The sequence below is a fragment of the Fulmarus glacialis genome, unplaced genomic scaffold, assembly GCF_000690835.1.
Source record: "Fulmarus glacialis isolate BGI_N327 unplaced genomic scaffold, ASM69083v1 scaffold2605, whole genome shotgun sequence".
NCBI classification, from domain to species: domain Eukaryota; kingdom Metazoa; phylum Chordata; class Aves; order Procellariiformes; family Procellariidae; genus Fulmarus; species Fulmarus glacialis.
In genome coordinates this window covers 5,617-25,581 of record NW_009214711.1, presented here as the reverse complement: position 1 = coordinate 25,581, position 19,965 = coordinate 5,617, and the positions used below count along the sequence as shown (strand labels likewise).

At 40.9% G+C, this 19,965-nt stretch overlaps 1 protein-coding gene across 1 annotated transcript in view; it reads right to left on the bottom strand.

Moving 5' to 3' along the window:
• The window catches only part of DSP (desmoplakin), a 29,437-nt gene extending 12,958 nt beyond the window's left edge, over positions 1-16,479 (bottom strand). Inside the window, exons 1-16 of the mRNA XM_009578640.1 lie at positions 16,379-16,479; positions 14,530-14,678; positions 14,018-14,192; positions 11,213-11,341; positions 9,966-10,016; positions 8,821-8,982; positions 7,782-7,886; positions 6,444-6,539; positions 6,072-6,197; positions 5,120-5,272; positions 3,410-3,564; positions 2,881-3,007; positions 2,158-2,362; positions 1,431-1,648; positions 461-627; positions 1-139 (exon numbers count right to left, since the gene is read on the bottom strand). Coding sequence (XP_009576935.1) covers positions 1-139; positions 461-627; positions 1,431-1,648; positions 2,158-2,362; positions 2,881-3,007; positions 3,410-3,564; positions 5,120-5,272; positions 6,072-6,197; positions 6,444-6,539; positions 7,782-7,886; positions 8,821-8,982; positions 9,966-10,016; positions 11,213-11,341; positions 14,018-14,192; positions 14,530-14,678; positions 16,379-16,405 — 2,184 coding nt within the window. The 5' untranslated portion in view covers positions 16,406-16,479. The remainder of the gene's footprint in view (positions 140-460; positions 628-1,430; positions 1,649-2,157; positions 2,363-2,880; positions 3,008-3,409; positions 3,565-5,119; positions 5,273-6,071; positions 6,198-6,443; positions 6,540-7,781; positions 7,887-8,820; positions 8,983-9,965; positions 10,017-11,212; positions 11,342-14,017; positions 14,193-14,529; positions 14,679-16,378) is intronic.
• Between the last annotated feature and the right edge of the window lie 3,486 nt (positions 16,480-19,965).

Below are 19,965 nucleotides of genomic sequence, written 5' to 3'. Positions count from 1 at the left end.
CTTCAGACAAGCCCGATAAGCCTCCACTTTATCAAGATCCAAAGGAACAGTCTCCTCTTCAGACAGTCTGACTTCAAAAACTCTGATCACATCTTCTGTTTGTAAAATAATCTGGAGCAGACACCTCAGTGCATTCAAGCTAAAATAAATAATACAAGACAAATCCGTTATGGACTGAGGCAGGAAAGGTGGCATTTCTAATTAATTGCAGATCATTAGTTGAAGAGAATAGACAATAGAGAAGAAATTTCAGTGATACCCATGATTCTCACTTTTTTTTTTTTTAAAAGTCTTCCAGAAAAGAGAAGAAATTCAAGTAAGTGTCTGTTTCTACCCACATGTACAGTATTTGTAGGAAAGAAGGTGTAATTTTACACTACGGATAACAAAAGGCAGGTTTCTGGACTAAGAATTATAGAAGAAAGTGAATAATTTATTGCTATAACCTCAATGTTCTTACCTGTCTAAGTAGCCAGCAGAAACACCATTAATATTTTCCAGTTTTTGAAATAGGGCATTTATCTCTGACTGCAAGTACACATACTTTTCACAGCCTCTGAAGTTAGGCAGCAAGTCCTTGTGCTTATTGAGGGTTTCGGCCATTATTTGAGAGTCATTCTGCACACCCTAAGGAAAGAGAATGCCTGATTTACACATTTTTGGTGGCTGAATGATCATTCTACAGCACATATGCAATTGGTCTCCTTATCCAAATAGTCTGCTGTTACCTAACCAGCTTGACTGAGGACCGAAGCAGGGCCTAAGCTTGCTTTCAAGGTAAGTAACATTGGGCGGTTTCTTTCTTTGCACAGTCCACCATAGGTAATACCTCTTTTTGAGCACCTCGTCCACTCTGAAACTCAGCTCTGTTGAAACCAGAGCACTTCACTGCCAGCTGCGTACTGGAGTCAGTAGACATGCCAAAGTCCTTCTGCTCTTAAGACCTTTGCAACCTCATTGCCTCAGGGGAATTTCTCACATACTGAACCTATTCTCTTCTCTTACTAATCTTCTCTCTCCGGTCTCCTTCAAATCTGAAGAACTGGGAGAGGGAAGGAGTTTGTAAGCCTCATCTATCCACTCTGCATCCCACAGACAGCACTTCAGAGGTAGGTGGTAAAGTGGGGCCCATGCAAAAGAATATTAATAGTGCTTTAACCTGGATGAGGCTTAACGTGAGCTCATGTCCGCTTGACATCAGACTTTCTGTATTCTTTGCCTGACAGAATCTGAATTCTAAAATCCAAGAATCAACCTTTTCTGCTTAGGAGCTAAACTCCAATTCAAATCATCATGGTTAGCTTCCAACTGAGAATTTTCTGCACAGGATGTGTGTCCTTCCCAGTTGATCAGAAATACAACTGCAGCATGCTCTGCAGCACAGAGTCATACTGAGCTTGAGATGCTCCAAGAAAAACATCCACAGTTACCTCTAAATCCTTTATTCTGACTGAAAAGTCATGCACAGCCCCTTGATCCACTCCAAGAGGAGCTCTTTGAACCATCCGAATCTCAGAAGCTTCAATCTGACGCCGAAGTTTCTGAAGCTCCATCAGCAGCCAGGCCTCCTGCTTCTCATGTTCTCGGTTTCTCTCATTAACGATAATGGTGCTTGAGGAACCCACAGGACAGCTCTCAGTTGGGACCACTGTAAAATGAATTCGGTAAATATCAACTGCCAGAGAACTGAGCAGCAACATATAGAAAGCCAACGCAGTGCCAAAGTGACCTAAGCACTGATTTGATTTGATCTGTAGAACTGAGAACAGGTAGAAGATGTGGGCCCTTAGGCAGCTGTTTCAAGTAATGAAATCTCCCCAGAAAGAGAAACTTGTTTCCTCGAATGCAGCAATGAGGTTTTGCTTCCTAATAACTGAAAACATATCAGATGGACTAAATTACTCTCATTTTCCCAAGAAGTTCCATGAACTTCAAAGGACTATTCCCAGATTCACACCAAAGGAAGGAAGAACAAAACATACTCTTCCCTGCGCATGGCCAGTTTTGTTACATTCAAGAACTGTACTGCTGTCTCCCAATATATTTCCATTCATATGCTTATGAGAAGATTTTCACATAAGAAGAATGCACCACCATCCCCCAAACAAAGAAACCCAAGCAGTACAATCTCTACAAAAAAAAAAGGGGACGACAAACCTGTTTGTGGTTGCCGTGGTTGATTGGGCAGTTGTATAATCAAGGTTTGGTAGTGCTTCTGAGCATCAGTGAACTGAGTCTGTATCTTTCGCTTGTCTTCATCACCAAACATCTCTGAGCCTTGGCTGTTCCTTAGGAATTCTTGATAATGGATCTCCAGGTCAGTTATTATTTTTTGGTAATCTTCCTTACGCATTGTTTTCAGCTGAAATGAAGAAGAGAATTTTGAAAAAAGAAGCAGTTGGGGAAGATTTATGACTAGTTAATCATTAAGGAACAAACTAATACACCTATAGAAAAAACCAAAGGAATCACATTTTAGAATAAAACCTACCCAGGCTGCCTCTAAAAGTATGGTGCTAAAAGTGCTCTTTGAGCTAATCTATTCTTGTTATAACCACTTCATAACTTAAGAATAGTTTGAAATTCTATCTCTTACTCTGTCTATCCATGCCCTTGCATAGTGGGAACAAGTACAGCAAGTATGTAATAAATCCCCTTAGCTAACCTTCGTTTATCCGTATCATGTTTGAATGTGAAAGCATTTTGCTTCTTCTTTAATAAAACAACAACTTCCGTATATAACTATGCAACTCAGCAAAAGGAAGGCCCACGGTTTTGCAGAACATACATCTGCACAGGACACAGCAAGCACTGTTTGGGACAGCAGAGGTCAGGTCACAGATGTCCCTGGTCTACAGGTAAGGCCAGCTGGAGTCTTACCTTGGCAATAGTCATTGCTCTGATTTTCTCAATGTCGATCATGCAATAATGCCAAGATACCAGGCTCTTCATGTTGATATACAGCTGGTTCCACAAAGCTAAAATAGCTTCATAGTACTGCTCAATTCTGAGATGAGAAAAGAAATTTCATGGTCAAAATGCGTTTGTCCTTGTAGCATAGCTACAAAACATCCCAAGAAACATCCACCAGATGTGGAGAGTGTTAAGGCTTGTTCTCTACTAGAAAAAATCTTGGAAATGAATTTATCCATGACTTTCATTATTAGAGATCAGAAAAACCTTGTAAAAGTTAAGTTTTAAATATTTTTAGTTCCCAGCCTAGATCCCAGCGAGCTTCACCGAAGTGAATTTCCTCAAGTCAAGGGTCTAGTCCTTAATGCCTCACCCTTATAGGGTGGGGGGGCTCTCTGATCAAGGCACAGACCAGATTTTGTGGTTGGTTGCTATTTTGAGCGAACTCTTCTATCTGCTCCCAGTGGTAGGTGTCCAAACCCAGGCAGCAACTCACTTGGTAGCAAGATCCACTGCTAATGGATTGGGGGGTGGGATGATAAGACTAACAGATGGCACCAGCATATCCACTCCTCCAGGGCCAGTCACCAGCCACTTGCTGCGCTCATTATTGTCCTTCAGGATACATTCATCTCCTTTGCGCACCGTTTTCTGTAAGAAACATAGAACAACATTTTTTTCTTTAGTTAAGTAAGATGGGGTTTCTAGGAGAGACAGACAAGGAAGATGCATCTAGATCACAGAAGTGGGAGTGCTTCCCAGGTGCCAGGTCTTGGTGTGCATCTTGGCTTCATACTGGGGCAAGAGATCAGTACAGATCAACCCCTTCTTCCTGAATCTGGTTTCCATGTGAAGAAAGCCCAAGAAAACTAAGTGGGAGCCACAGAACACTCTGAGCAGTTGCCAGTCCAGTTGATCATCAGACTTGGGGCTTGCCATGACAAACATCAAAGGCTGAGTGTGGACACATGACCACAGTAAACTACACAACCATGTATGGCTGTAAGCCAGTGAGCTGGAGCCATAAGGATGCTTAGTGCTGCATCCGTATTTGTGAAGGGACTGGGAACGAGTGCGGCAGAGCTAGATCCACTAGCCGCAACCGCCAGAAATCCTGACACCCTGCGGCCACAGGTGTGGCCATGGTGCAGGTTACAACCCACTCATATGCAAGAGGGGGAAGCTCCTCCTATCATTTATCCTGACAGGACTCTCTCCTTCCATCACACCTCTACAGCCAGCAAGTAGATTTTTGACAGAACCAGTAAAAGGCCACAGGTTTTGCATTGACCTGACCATGCAGGGGCTCCAGGCTTACCTTCTGGGCTTACCTTCACTTGAGCAGAATTTAGCATGCTTAACTCTAAGAGCAATTGCCAAGCAGTCAGGTAACCATTGCCTAGATTTGTTTAGCTTTGCTTGTAGTAACAACAAGTAGTTACTCTGTGTGGGCTGAACTACTGTGACTCTGGAATAAAATGTGGTATTGCAGATCACAGACACAGAGTGGATAGCAGAAACCCCAGATCGTAAACACAAATCACAGTGGTCAATTACTGGTCATTGCAGGAGTGCAACCTAGTGCATCAGGTAAAACGAGTTTTACAGATAACAGAACAGGAAAACTGGGTAATTGGGAACCAGTGAAGAGAAAAAGCACAGCAGAAAATGCATCTGAACAGACTGTTAAGAAAAAAATATAGAAATAAACGCAGGCAGCCTCAGTACTGAGGAGGAAGAAAACACCACCATCAATTTCATATCCATCGAGCAAAAAGCTCGGGATACCAATGACTCATTGTACATTCCCTCATCTTTTGTTAGGTTAAGTGTTGACCTAAAGACCCAGAGGGACACTGGAAGGGTAAGCAATCACCAAAAGAAAGGGGTAGATGCGGGGAAGCATCTGTATAAGAATCTTAACCCAACTATCAATGAGACTTTTCTGTGCTAATTTGAACTATGAGTATTAATGCTATTTAATGGTCTAATAACAATAATTTTGACTAAACTTATTAACCGACCAGAACCTAGCTTGTTTATTCATAATTGCGTGAAAGTCAGAGCTTTTTCATCAAAGAAATTTAAATACTGACCAAAAGCAGACAAAGGGGTTACACCTATCAGCTCAACAGTTTGTTTACTAAATCGTTTGCCATGTTTAGTTCATGTAACGTTCATTCTCAGCCAAAAAGGGATACAGTACCAGATCCTGTTTGTAGTCACACAGAGCCTTGAGGATAATGGGCTTGTTACTCCGGTAGTCTGGGTTACGTGGCTTCAGCTGCACAATCTTTTTGGATTTATTCACCAAACTCTGCACTTGCCTCTTGTATTCAAGAATTCTCTCTCGTTCATTCTGCAAAGATTAATTGTATGTTACAAATTCATTCTAAAAAGAAACCACATTTACTTCCTACTGTTTTATTAAGAGAGGGATACATCTGGAGCTCACTGTAGGCAAAACTTCCTTTAGCTCCAGCTCTGGCAAGCTGCAAAGTTTGCAAAACTTACAAAGCAGGTTTTTCATACAGATCTGCAAGGTGGTTAAAGTGATGTGTAAAAACCACAGGAATAAATGGAAAGAATCTATTATAACATGAACGCTAACCCCCCCAAAAAAGTAGTAACTACACTCTTAAACCTGACTTCATCAACTGCCCTTTTACATCACTGACAATTTTTCCTCCACTATATTCCATGTGGAATTGTAGGACCTAACTCATGATGAGCAAATAGTTAGCTAAAAAAGCTACCAGTTAAGTCCTTTCAAAGAGACTGCAGTGATATAAAGTGGCATGATGAATCATTTATTAAATGCACTTATCCTTTTAGGCAAAATCTATTCTATCACTTATGAATGAAAGTCTTTCCTTTTCTTTCTTTGGTAGCACACCAGAAACTTGGGAATTTGTTGGGCTCAATCCAGATTTAAAAAGAAATCAGAGTTCCCCAACAGTATTACACAAATTAAAATAACACTGATCCGTTTGCAGGCTTTCCTAAGAAATGGGCAGGAATATACCATTATCTTTTCAAGTTCATACAGCACTGTATATAAACATTGCAGTACACGTGGGTTTACATCTGGTATCTGAAGAGGGCAACTGATTTCCAAGGAAAGCAGAACATAACCTGTGAGATGGTTGTGACAGTACCTCCAGCTCTTTGATCTGCTCCAGCAAAGATTGCAATGACATGCTCTTATCACAGATGAACTTCTTTCTGATGGAGTCTTGTAAGTTCTTCAGGTAGCACTCTGTGGCTTGGGCCTCTTCAAAGAACTACAGGAGAAAAGTTGTGATTTCAGTTGTACACAGCTCTTAAAAATGTCTGCTAAAAATCAACTGATTCCTTTCATGAGAAATCCCAGTTCACATCTGGCAGAATGGTAGCATTTACATTATGGTAACATTGTGTTATGCATAATTGTGCATGGATTTAGAAAGATTCTGGTACAGAAAAAAATATCTGTGATGGGATTCACGCTTTTAACAAAAGTAGTGTGAATTCTCCACATCACTACTCACCTGAAAGTAAGCCGCATTTTCTTTCAGATGAACATCAATGCATTTGGTGATCTGAAGAATCCAGCTCCACTGAGTTTGTAATGTATCCATGTAGGCCTAACAAAAATAGTAATATACAGAACTCAAACCACCACATTGATCTCTCTCCCACACCTAGACTCAAGAAAAATTATTTATGCTCCACATAAATGCAAATTAAAAAATCTGCTAAAACAAATTAATGCACACCAGAATAATGTAATTCATGCAAATAGTTCCCCAACTCCTAAGCAACTACCTAACTGAAAAGAGTTAAATACCTGCTCGTGGGATGCAGAGGGAAATTTGTTCATTACTTGAATTTTGTTTGATCAGCATAAAGCCTGAAGTGCATGAACAAAAAGGGGTAAAATGCACAAACAGTAGTGCAAATAAAAGATTTCAGTTGCAAATTGTCACGTTCTCCTTCTTTCAAGGAACACTGTCAAACATGATTTTTTTTTATGATAGCTATTTTTAAATTCAAACTTCTCAAATAGTCTTCATGTATATTCTTCAGAAAATTACACAAACTTGTACTTCACTGCTGGAGCTTACAAGGGTCTTTCCTTTAAGGCAGAAACTAACCACAGAAGAAATACAAATGGTGATTTTACACAACATGGTAACAGTTAATAAAGTAAATACACTGAAAAGCAGAAAGTACTCTTTTTTTTTTCCTGTTAGCTTCTTTCAGTTTCAGGGTTCTTACACACTCTTAAAACTATAACTGCAGCATTTCCTAATAAAATGAGATTTTCCAAACTGTTGCAGCCTTTGTAATTGAAAGGTAAATGTACATTAAGCTGTGAAAGCAAAAATGTCTTGGCTAAGCTGTAGAAATGCACTATGAATTTCAGTTGCAGCAAGTATTTGCACTCGGATTAAATATAAATCCTCAACGAAGGGCGTGGCCTTCTTCAAAACATGCCTAGTAAGATAGCAGAAAAATGACATGCCTTCCTACCATAAATTCCACTGCACTGTAGTCAACTCAAACGAGATACAGCAATTTCAGTACACTCAGACAACTCCCTAAGCCTTGTATTAATTTTTACGTTCATCTATCACCAAATTTGATAGCAATGAGAGCTCTCCCCATAGCTCTTAAGAAGCCTGCAGTTGTTGTGGCCAGGTTTGTAGACGAAGGTAGTAACAGTTATTAGAGCAGCTCATACAGCTGGATAAAAAATGGACATGCTTTTTGGCAGGCAAAGCCTTCTCAGTCCAAATGCAGAATCTCATTTGCAGACTTTCACTGAGAATTTTTCCCACGTAGCAACTAAAGGAGCAAGTGAAATCACACAAAGTCTAACTCACCTCAATTTTGTCTGAAGCAGGGTGCTGGTTGAGCACTAGCTGGTCACTTTCTTGCTTTAGCTTGTTGAGTTCTTTTTCTTTAAGCTCCAGTTCACTCATGCGTTTCTAAACAACCAAAACACAACATTAAACAAGCCCCCAAACATACACTGCACAGGATGATTTACTTGGAAATTTTCCAGATAGTTGTGGTAATGTAAAATTATCCTGCTAACACTACATAGTAATTCTATTCAGTGTACTGAAGTTAATTATGAAGACAGTAGAATCAAAGAAGGTACAATCATCTCAGTTCTAGTCTCTAGGCTTGCTGCTTCACAGAGCAAAGTTCTGCCTTTCCTAGGAATGATGGAAGCAAAAATGACTGCATCTTGCAACATCCAGAACAGCTGAACTGAAAAAAAAAACCAAAGTACCTCCTTAATAGTAATAGTGTAAACTTTCATTCTTTTTTTAATTTGATCAGCATCAATATTGATTAAAGAAACGCACATGCTCAACTTCCCTACATACCCACAGAAGACAAGCAGTGTAAACTACCTCTGACAGTGCACTCAACGTGCTGCTGGCAAAACCATCAGAGGAAGGAGAGCAGTTCCCTTTGGTATAGCTCTACTTCCTGGTGACAGACATCAGGGCCAAATACGGGGACCCCCTAACCCCTACATAGTCCTAGTAGGGAGAATTAAACTGCTTGATTCAAGTCCCTCAGTTTAGCGTGCCAACATAATGACTGTGTGCACAAGCTACGTGTGATTACTAGTCCACAGCGGACTGTACTGGTAAGGCCAACTTCCAAGATCAAAAGAAACCATGACAACTGGTTGAATGGGAGCACAATCTTGCAATAGATGTCCAATCTCGACTCAAAAGGTTGTCACACAGTATTTAATCCAAAAGTGTTGATAAAAATCCCCAGGAACTTCGAAAGAGTGAAGAAATGCCCATTCTGCGATCTTTCCCCCTGAACTAAGCTGTTCCTCCCTCACCATCCCAAAAGAGAGCCCACGGAAAGCACAAGGAGGTTGAGCTGTCTTACAGAGAAGGCCTCCTGCTTCCTGGCGATGTCAGTGTTCCTGTCACTCCAGTCGTAGAGAAGCTCCTCTTCCTCACAGTCATTGATCCACATGATCTCTCTGCTGGTGGCTTGGATGAGGTTCTGGAATTGACGGAGCTGATCCATTCTCTCAAAGGAGTATTTCTGCAAGGAATTCCAGAAATGAGAAGCCATAATCACAGAAATGTCTGTGCTGGGTGGAGAAGGAGAAGCCAAGAGCGCACCATGTCCTTTTTTTTTTTTTTTTTTTAAACTAAAATAACAGGAAAGAGCACACACCTATAAAACCTGTTGGCAATGGACAGCAGATAATGCGCCTGGGTTTATAGAGCTATGAAACCTGCTGGCAATGGACAGTGGACAACATGTCTAGATTTATAGAACAATGGGAACTTGAAGTCAGCAGCTTCAAACACAAGTGTAGCAGACATGTAGACAGGCAAGCAAAAAGGCATGGGGGAAAATATAAGAAATGCCTGAACATTTAACATCATTTTTATTTGCATTTGCTGCTCATAGTACATCCTTGATGTTGTAGCAGCACCTTTTGCACAGATGACACTCCATGAAAGATTCCTTCTCTGTCCTCACATCATAATACACATCCTGTTACTTGAAATGTGTACGGGAATCCGCTTCCAATCCCAAGGGTTAAATCTACCATTTGCACAAGATTCTCACTGTATTTTATATGAAGATCCAAAGCGGAGAAGATGCACAGCCCTACATAGAATTTGGTTCCAATCCCACCTTTGAGTAACTTTTTAAGCTTCATATATAGACTAACTTCATCACTACATTTACTCCCATTAAGGAGGTAGAGTTCTACTCTTCACCTGGTTAGTGACCAACTCCCTTCACCAGATGCAAACTAGAAAATTGTTACCCCCTTGTGAGGGTAAGTCAATTATACACCAGATAACGAATTAATCTCAAGTTCATGACTCCAACTGCACCTTATAGAAACTATAAAGCACTGTCAGTTGACCGCTGAATAGAATTATTTAAATATGTATCTGTCACTCTGTTGAAACCTGAAGTGTCCCTTGACTATCACATCGGTGTTAACAAAGCAAAAAGAGCATTCATCATAGAGCTTATCAGACATGAACACATCTCATGCTCACCAGCAGTCCTTCATATTCTTCCTCCAGCTGATGAACCGCAGCCTTCTCCCGCTGAAATAGAGACAGCAAGTATTTAGTGAGCCTTTTAGAAGTTGCCTATTTGCTGATATTTCCTTTACAGTGTCAGTGTCATAATGTTATAACTACAGGTCGTAACCTGCAAATGCCTGCAAAAGACATAGGTGAGTAGCAGATCTGCACCACTGGAGGACCACAAGAAGTATAAAACCAAGGCTTGGACAAACTTACTTCCCTCAGGGATGCTCATACATAAGCAAGGTTGCACATAACCCCTGTAATACCAAAACAGCTCCCAAAACTGGATCTCTTTCTGTACCAAACTCCTAGACAGCTGTGGGGAACCAGCTAGTCCTAGAGCTAGCTTTGGAGATTATGGAGTAGTGTAAACTATGGTGTGAGCAGGAGGCTCCAATTTTTATTCCGATTTCTATGACTGGGAATTTGCACAACCTTGGAACTAGTATTCCATAGGGCCAGACTATCACCTTTCCTATTCGAAGCAGAAGGGAAAAGGGGGTAACACCCCTTCCACTCTTCAGCTTGGCTGAGAGCTCAGAGCTCCAGAACGGAGTGCCTTTTCTTTAGATCCTGTCCATGTGAGCCATTAACAGAAAAGAAGAATGGGAATGAAGTAAGCCTCCTCTCTCCTTTACCTAGCTGCTGGGCTGATAGGAGAGGAAGTTAACCACTGCATTTTCAGTGTCTTCTTTATTCCAATCACAAAATCCAAAGGTGAAGGGAAGCCTCAGAGGGGCAAAAAAAGAAAAAAAAAATCCACGAAAAAGCCCACACCTATGAAAAGCTCTAAGCTTAGCCCAGAATTTGGGCATTTTCCACAGAAATTCTCTCATTATTCAAGGCTGTATCTAACCACCCACCTTATCCTTTCACTTTCTTGTTTTAATGTAGCTAGACAGAAAGTGAGAATAATCGTTCTTAGCCATTCTTCTCACAAAAAATATTGCAATATTTATTTGCCAGCCTTGGTACACAACAATAAAATGTTAAATAGCTACTAATTTTTCATTTTAAAATTCTGGGAAAAGAAGTGGAACACAAAATAATCATGAAATAATAAATATTAGAGTTGAAAGTGGTTGCTATCACGACACCAGTGTTTTCTAAAGAGAAGCTGAGCTATTCAACATTCCTTTTTGTAGCAGAACACCAGCGAGCCAATGATATAAATCTAGACTAAGCAATGCGTAAGGGAAGACAGTAATTACCAGATCTGTTTTGACTTTGTCCAGGTGCCAGCGATAGTCTCCAATGGCATTGTGAGTCCTCCTATGGTCACCAATTTGTTGCTCGATGGATGCTGCATCAAACCCCCATTTCACTAGCTCCATTTCAGCCTAGGAGAAAGAGGCAGTATTTGTACTTTCATTTTCAACATTATTATCTAAATTGGAGAGTAAAGGAATTGAACTGAAGGAAACATGACTATGCAGTAGAGAGTAAAACTGAACAAAGGGAAGTTCAGAATAGGGGGTTACAATTTCTTAAAATTGCCATCACTTAAACTGAGTGACAGGCTCCCAAAGTAGAAGAAACAAAGTAGGGAAAATATTTAAGTTGCTTAAAATTAGAAGAAGCACACTCAGTAGTGTATTTTCATCAGTTTTCTTTAGACCAAACTGTTCTTTTATGTTCTACAGTATAGTTACATTCTTATCACTCTGAAAACAAAGTATGACTTTATCAAACAATGCTATTCATGCAATTCATGTGAAAATACCCAGAGTCAAGTTCTGTGGCCCAGAACACTACATTTCCATTTTAATTACGCTCCTGTAAACTCCAATAACTTCAGTTAAATGTAGTCAAACTAAATGAAAAAACAGAAGATAAACTGAAATTATTAGAGAACGTTTTGTTTGTCTTGCATTTTGGCAATACTTATTGTAGGATGCCGAGTGAAAATCTCTAGGAACAGCCTTTGAAAAACAGTAATACACCTGGATAATTACTAACTTGAAAACTATCTGCCTGCGGTTCTTTGTTTCATTATTTTCAAATATTAAAAACCACTGAATTCACAATTCAGGTCCTCAAACTGCAAATCATCTTTTATGCTGTAAAGACACATTCCGTCTCTGTCTGAATGCCTGCCTGTGCACACGCACAGTAAAGAGGTAAGTATCTTAATCTTGGGTTGGGACCGAATTTGGTAATTACCAGCCTGGAGCCAAATCTCTATGAGTCAACACATGACAATAAAGCACGAACCCCACTCAAGTGTAGGGGTTCAAAGGCAGTGCTGAAAACGATCCAAGAAACAAAACCATTTTGCATTCAGCCATCTAAAAGTTACAGGACTTTGACCCTTCTCATTATATTTAAACAGTCTAAAGAGACTGTAGCAACAGCAGCAGTCCTGGCTGACTGCCAGTATGTGAACAAAGGCTGTCTGGATTTCACTGCCTTTCCCTAATTCTGCACTGGAAATTTGACTGATTCTTCTATCACCTGATTCTCCTGTCAGCAAACCATCCAGACAGAAAACGCAAAAACACCAGCAGAAAAACACAGCTGCTTAGACCTTTTTTCCACATCTCACCATGTTACTAGGGGAAACATTATTCTGGTCCCAATGTGAGCAGGTAATGAGACACAGCGAGGCACGGCGGGAAGAAGAGGCATGGTGGAAAGTTCAAAGTAAGTTTTCCCTAAAAAAACTCAAAACCCAAACAGGGAGCTAAATGCTTACTGGGCCCACCTCAGCTTTGCCTTAGGGATTGAAGAAGGGAGAGCGAGCAAGCCTTTTACTTTCACAGGAGCTTTTGTGTGGGAACACAGTTACAAGGTACTTGCTTATGCTCCCTGTGCTTAGCGAGGGGTGTCTGAGCAGGGTGTCACATGGCGTCTTTGGGAGGTGCAGCATGTTCACGGTCTTGCACTGCTGGAAGTGCGCCCAGTGTCTGTCCAACATCATTCCTCAAACCATGGCAGGTCTGACAATTAGCCTGTTCTCCCACAGCATGTGTAGAGGAATCATATCTGCTGTTGCTCTCCTGGCACAACGCTTATATACGTTACCACTCACGGGGTGCATCTCCACTTCCCCTTCTTCCTCTAAAACATGCCACACTATGGGAGGGCACTGAAAGACTAGCCTATGACTAGCACTCACATAAAAGTATGGGAACTGTACAGAGCTCTCCCCTCCTCATCTGGTTTGCATAGCAGCCACCTGGATAACACCATATGCAGAAAACAATGACAGAATCACTAAGCAACAGCCTAATAAGAGAGATAAAAGCAGTGCAATTTCAATTTACAAGAAGCTGTAAAGTATAACTTCAGCCAACTTGTTCCATCCTCCCCTACCTGTCTCTCAGAAAGTGCTGCCCAACCACAAACACACAACTTTCACTTCAGCAGCACAAAAACAGGCTACAGACTCTCAACATGTGTTTTCTGCTCCAGGTTACATCATCAACAGCTGTGCACAGACAAATTTATTCTGCGCATGTAACAGATACACATGAAAATGCTGAAGTTGCTATTTCAGCAGTTACTTCTGAAAATCAAGTCCTGTGGCAATCAGCTCTACCTTCTGGCTCCCATTGTGATAAGGATAGATTAGAGGGGAGAACAACTGTAAAATACTGAAAACGGTTAAATGCGTGAAGCTGGTCCTATCTGTGTAAAGGGTTAAGATAAATATGAATCATAAAGGAAATCTGTGGAAGGAAGGAAGGAAATATCGAGCATAATAATCTCTAATGCAAACATGTCAATGCCTTTTGTTACGTTAACAGTTGTGTCTCATTTAGTTTTCAAATCTAACTTCCACACTTTTTCCTCTGCAAAAGAAGACCCCAAATTCATGTTCATATTTCAGTGGAAACTCACTACATGTATAATACTGCAATTAAAAAAAATAAAAAAAGGAACTTGGAATAATATATGAGCATTCACGTGTACTTCTGATTTTCTACTGGCACCCAAAACATTACTGCATGCAAGGTGACATTCATAAAGAACACCAGGTCTTAGGATTGTCTCTGGGTTTTGCACAGATTTACCTTCTGCTGCCTCATCCAGTTTAAACATTCACTTGTGACACGTTTTGTGTACTCATCCCAGCCTGAGCCACTCTGAGAGGAGTAGCAACCACCGCCTTTGGAGCTGGCCCTCCTGGCACGGGGAACACTGATGGCTTTGTAGAGGGCACGCATTTGCTCTTGAAGTTGAAGCAGCCTGAAAGGGAAGGAACCAGTTAGCGTCTATAAGGAAAACAACCAGAAAACATGGAAACAATGCAATTCATCTCTCCCACTGGACCACCAAGTATTCAAAACAAAGTGCTGAAAGCACAGGATGTGGAAAAATGTATTGACTAAAATTTCACGGGGACAACCAAGGTGTGAAATTCTGTAAGAAATATATTACTGCAAGGCCTTTTTCCATGTTAGCATGCCCCAAACAAACCTGATTGATTTCTGTCACATCCTGCAACACCAGGGAAGGTGAGCACTTGAGACACCACAAACTTGTATCAGCCACATTCCCTCCCCCAGCCCTTCCCTGGCAATACCTTTTCTGATACATTTCACAGGGTTGGCCCATCTGCCTCATCTCTCTGATCAGCCCATCCAGGATATCCATTTGGTCATTTGCCTGCGCAAAACACTCTTCCAGATCTCTGTTCCCTCTAATCTGGACACCATCCCCATATTTCAATTCCTGGGGGGGGGGAAGAGAGATAGGAGATTAAATTAAATATTCATCACCTAAGCTTCAGCTTGGTTGTTTTAAAAGAGATCTTATGAGGACCAATTATTTTTAAGAAGCATGATAGGTTTCAGCTGCTGGGTCTCTGACTGCCAGTTTTAACTGGCAGAGGGCCAATCAACAAAGGATCCACAGTCATTGGAAAGTCCTTATTACAAATAAAATATAAAAGAAAGTTATTAAAACATAATACCAAGGAAGCCTTTCCATAAAGAACAGCATATCCTGACTGATGTTTATTTCAGCAGAGCCAAGGCTTCACACGGTGTGCTAAGTTTTTAAGATCTTATGCTTTGGTGTTTAGAGGGCGAGAAGCAAACATTCTGTCCTAGTGGGAGTTGGTGGATACTGCTCCCGATTTTTCAGAAGTTTCCCTGAGGTTCTAAGACTTACAGACATTGCTCCTCCCCTGCAAAAACGTAGACTGCACCCTGTCTGCCTGGGACCAGCTCCATGCCCAGTCACATTTGCATCCCACCTTATCACCCAAAGTCTAGGCAAATTCTCCATGCGCCCTCTCAGTGCAGTGGACCACAGTATGGTCATGGTGCTTCGAGCAGGAAGACACAACTTTTTAATCTCATCCCACACTGACACAGCCATGCTGAACAAAACATAATCCAGCTGTGATTTAATTTTGAAATAAAATGTTGATGGACCTCATTACTTTGCCCCTCAGAAAGAAAAGAAAAAAAAAAGTAAGCAATGCACGTTGTGGCACCAAGCTGGAACTAAACATCCTTTCTTTTAACTTCACTGGAATAATATTGACCCTTAACATAAGGCAGTATTTACTCTGGCATTGATTTTTATATAAACATGCTCACACGTGCTGTATCTCTGAAAAGGAAATTAACTACTAACCCCAGAGTTCATTCCTGAATGAATTTTTCTGTCCACAGAGGGTCCAAAAGTGTGCATTAAATCACATCTACTGCCAGAACTGTGAATGGTTTTTGGATCTCAGTGGCCTCAACATCAGGATGCACTCACCACCCTGCACCTCCTCTGACTTCAGCAAGAACAAAGGACGTCCCATGTTCGCCAGGACTGAGTCTAGCGTCAGTGAATAACCCACCCCCAGGCACTATGGGTTTATATCAGTATAGCGTACAGCAAAGATCATCTCTATGCATTTGGGATGGAAGAGCCAAGAAGATTTTAATCTAGTTTCATATACTTCTTCAGAAATCATCTGGAAAAATAAAATAAAAGTAATGAAAGTTTTTCCTATGGTGGTTCAGGTTCATTATGGCCCAGAAAATGATGACGATATTCTACAGGACATGCTAAGAGACTATAAGCGGTCATAACGTTATTAACAGGTGTTTACACCGACAGTGGCCTTGATCTAAAACTGAAAAATAAGATGCAGTAAAATCTTTTTGAAGGGTGGGTTTTTTTTTTTTAAATCAAGAAGTCCCCCTTTTCTTAATTGGATGCATTTCAATCAGTTTTACTGAACACTGAGTGCAGACAGAGGAGGCAGACCTAGAAAGGCGGTGTGCTATTCCACTCCCTGTTGCCTCACACAAACAGCTGAAAGGGGAGAAAGGAGATGAAGAAGCAGAGCTTGTGAGTCCAGATAACAAAGTAGCATTCATTCCCTGTAATATTCATAATCACTTTTGATAAGAACAAGAAGCACTCACGGGTTGTACTATGAGCTCAGCTCGCATCAGGCAATCCGAACAGTTTTGCAAAAGCTCCTGGATGGTGTTCTGGCGTCTGGACACTGTACAGGTCCCATTCTGACTGTTGTGGGGGAGAAGAAGAAGTAAGTACAGAGTAATCACACATTTTGAAGAGACAACAGAAACATGGATTCCCAACAGCTAAGGGAAGTTACATGGAATAATCAATCTCATTAACCTCAGAGACACATACGCTTTATCTGGCCCTCCTACATAATTGCACTGTGAAGTTTTAACGCCAATTCCATGATGGCAGAGTCACTTTACAATTCTGTAACAGCAGGCTGTGGACTGACTTAACCACAGGAGCAAGCAGAAGTTGGAAACTGGCATGCCATAAAGCAGAAAGGTTTTCTTCCAGTACAGGTATTTGTAGCTTTGATAGGCAAAACTTTGGCAGTATTACAGTGAGAATAAATTATTCATGATCTTTGTTAAAGTCAATACATTAGAATGTAGCCTTTGCGTGATGTTATTGTACGTGTTATCACACCAGCCATCGAATGTCAGAGCATAGAAGGAAAGCAGGATCCTCTGTACGCACGTGCATGAGCACACAAGTCCATACAAGCGTATGAAGGGCCCTTTTATCAGTGGAAATAGATGAAGCTAGTGCAGTGTCTTAAAAAGGCATTGCAAGTTGCACATGCTACTACAAAAACAGATGTAGGGGCCGGAGTAGGAGGACATGCTTTCTTACAAATAAATAAAGTGGGAGTTTGCGGGTTCCAAGTAAAACTCCAGAACTGAAAACACTAGTGGGGGAAAAAGCCAAGACAGATAATGGGGTCGTTACTGTTGTCTTACACATAATCTACTGCATCCCTATCACCAGAAGGTTGCTTTTCCAGCATTTGGGATTCAGCCACCAAAGCGAGCCACTGCTAGTTGAACGTGGGTGAGGTGCTTCAAGCGAGGAACCATTCCTTGCTGATGGAATCAGAGCTCCCAAGCAAGCCCAGGCGGCTCCCAAACCAAAGCACTTGCCAGTGAAACTAAAATAAACCACTACTAAGAGACAGTAAGAAACTAAGATGCTTCCAAGCCTTGCCTAGTTTTCAGTAGGTAAGCTCACAGCAGGTAACCTTTTCCATTACAAATCACTGAAGGCCCAAATCTTCCATACAACACTAACATCAAAAAGACTATCGGTGCAAACCTGTCCAGCTCAGAGCCAGCAAGTCATCTGGATTCAATGGAAATCTTTCCGCAGACTTCAACAGACTCTAACCATCCTTCACAAAAGGAACTGTGACAATGTAAAGAACTTGGCAGAGCTGTCCTTGGGAAAATCACTGCCATAGTGAGAAACGTTCAACAGTGTATTTTTAAGAGCTCTTCTGCTGTGTGTGCAGTTGGTGCTTCAGCAGCCTGCCATTCTCCTATCAGCTCTTCTTGAACAAGTGGAAGAAGTTTGAGCAACTTTTCACCAGCTTCCCTCAATACCAGGGAGTAGATCCTCAAAGACACAGAGACGGGACTGGAGAATCACTGGGTGACTTAAAACAAGCTGTACACATGCAACTCCTGGCTTGCACTGTGACCCCTTGGCTGCACAAATGCTGCGCCCTACTGTGCTATGCACCCCTGTATATCTTGGAAACAGCTTAAAGAAAACAACTGTGAAAAATAACATATGGGTCTGATTTTGTGCCAGGCTTCCTGTCAGCTTCCTTTTCTAAATCATTCCTTCTCCTTAGGCATCGCTGTTGTGTTTGGATCTAGAAGTATCTGACTGCATCTAAAATTTACATTTAATTATACCCGCAATTATTCTCATGAATGAAACATAATGAACAAGAGAGAGGAACCTTCCAAGCAATTTTCTCTTTTTAGAACATCAGAAGAGTATTTTTTCTTCCATCACTTTTTCAATCATCTCCTGACAGCTATAAATGCCGGATATCCATTAAAGCCAAAAGAACTATAGATGGGGACCAGAATTCTTCTGTAATAAATCAGCTTATCTCCACTGCTTCAGTGTAACTTCACTGACCTCAAAGGCATTACTTCACTTCATACTGAGAGGAGGTCTAAACAACAGCTGTCATAGTTAACACACTACAAAATTGTGAAGAAAAGCTATTTTCAAATAAATCAAACAATGTAAAAGATAGAAAAAGTAGAATTACAAGTATTTTGTGTTCATCCCAATGATGTTAGAATACCAAACCCAGAATTATTGTCCAAAAAATAAAGAAGTTGGAAAACTGAAGATGGTTTAATATAGATGCATAAAACTCTTTCAAAGGCAGGAGCAGAGGCCTTGAAGTGGGAGGCTTAAGCGCGCCCTATTTAGATCTTCAAATAAAGATCCACAAGTTATTTGTTTACAGTTCACGGGGCCTTCACAAGAAGAAAGCAGCAAGCATTTAAGGCAATTTAAATCAATGCTGCTTTTAACACCTTGGATGTCAGTTTTGTTGTTAAAGGACTAACTGTTTTGCCAGTCAAAATACTGAGATCAATACTAGGATAACGGGTGAAAAGGCAGTGCCTATTAAAGGTAGCTGATGACACTGGGAGAGCTAATGGCTTTCAAATCCCAGCCCCTCAAACCGAGCTACGCTAGGTTACACGGCATACCCAGAGACAGCAGATGCCAGTACAAGAGCTGATGTTTCACGGCATAGCTCCAGCAAGTCAACAGGACGCAAAGACTTCAAATCTGAAGAGGATTTAGCTGTACAAATATACCCAAGAAGGCCATAAATCAATCTCTCAACGTAAAAAATAAAAATATTTAGCAAGACAACACCTCAACATACATTGGTTGATACATCAGATGGCACTGGAACAATCTCACATGGACGCATCTTCAATACTTTTCACCCATGTGACAGGAGAGTATTTCATAAGCAGTTTCAAAGGCCTTCAGTGTAATATTCCTCGTATTGAAGCCAACAGGCCTTTAATGGGAATGAGTAGATCAAAGCAAAAACCCCAAAGCAGAGTAAGCAGATGTCCAACCTTGAGGCAGAAGGAAACAGCCAGCCAAAGGAAAATCATATCCAACACGATGGCATAAGAAAAAAATAAATACTGGACTAAAGAAACTGAGGGAAACCCTGACCCCTGAACATGCTACATGGCATCATAACATACAGGCAAGAATGAAGCTGGATTTTCGAAGTACAACCATGTAACCTACATCCTATATAAAAATACATTTATGTTCCTCAGAAAGATGTAGGACCCCAACAATCCTCACAAGACACAGATTAAGTGGATTACTATAGATGGTATTTTGTCAATGTCTCTCTTGCTTCATCTGATTTTGTTTACATAAAACTGAATGAGTTTAAAGTAATGTTTGGTCATTGTTACAACTACTGCTGCTATGATGACAATTTGATTTGATTTTAACTCTGGCAGCATCTAAAGCTCGAACCTGTGAATAGGATCCTGCTGCACCAAACACTGTAGGCCCACCGCACAGTGAAAATATGGACTGGTTTTTCACTTGTTTTACTGTATCCCTGTAAATACATTTTCAACCATTCCAGCAGAAAGGGAAAGAACGGGAGCTTGGTCTTTTAGCAGGA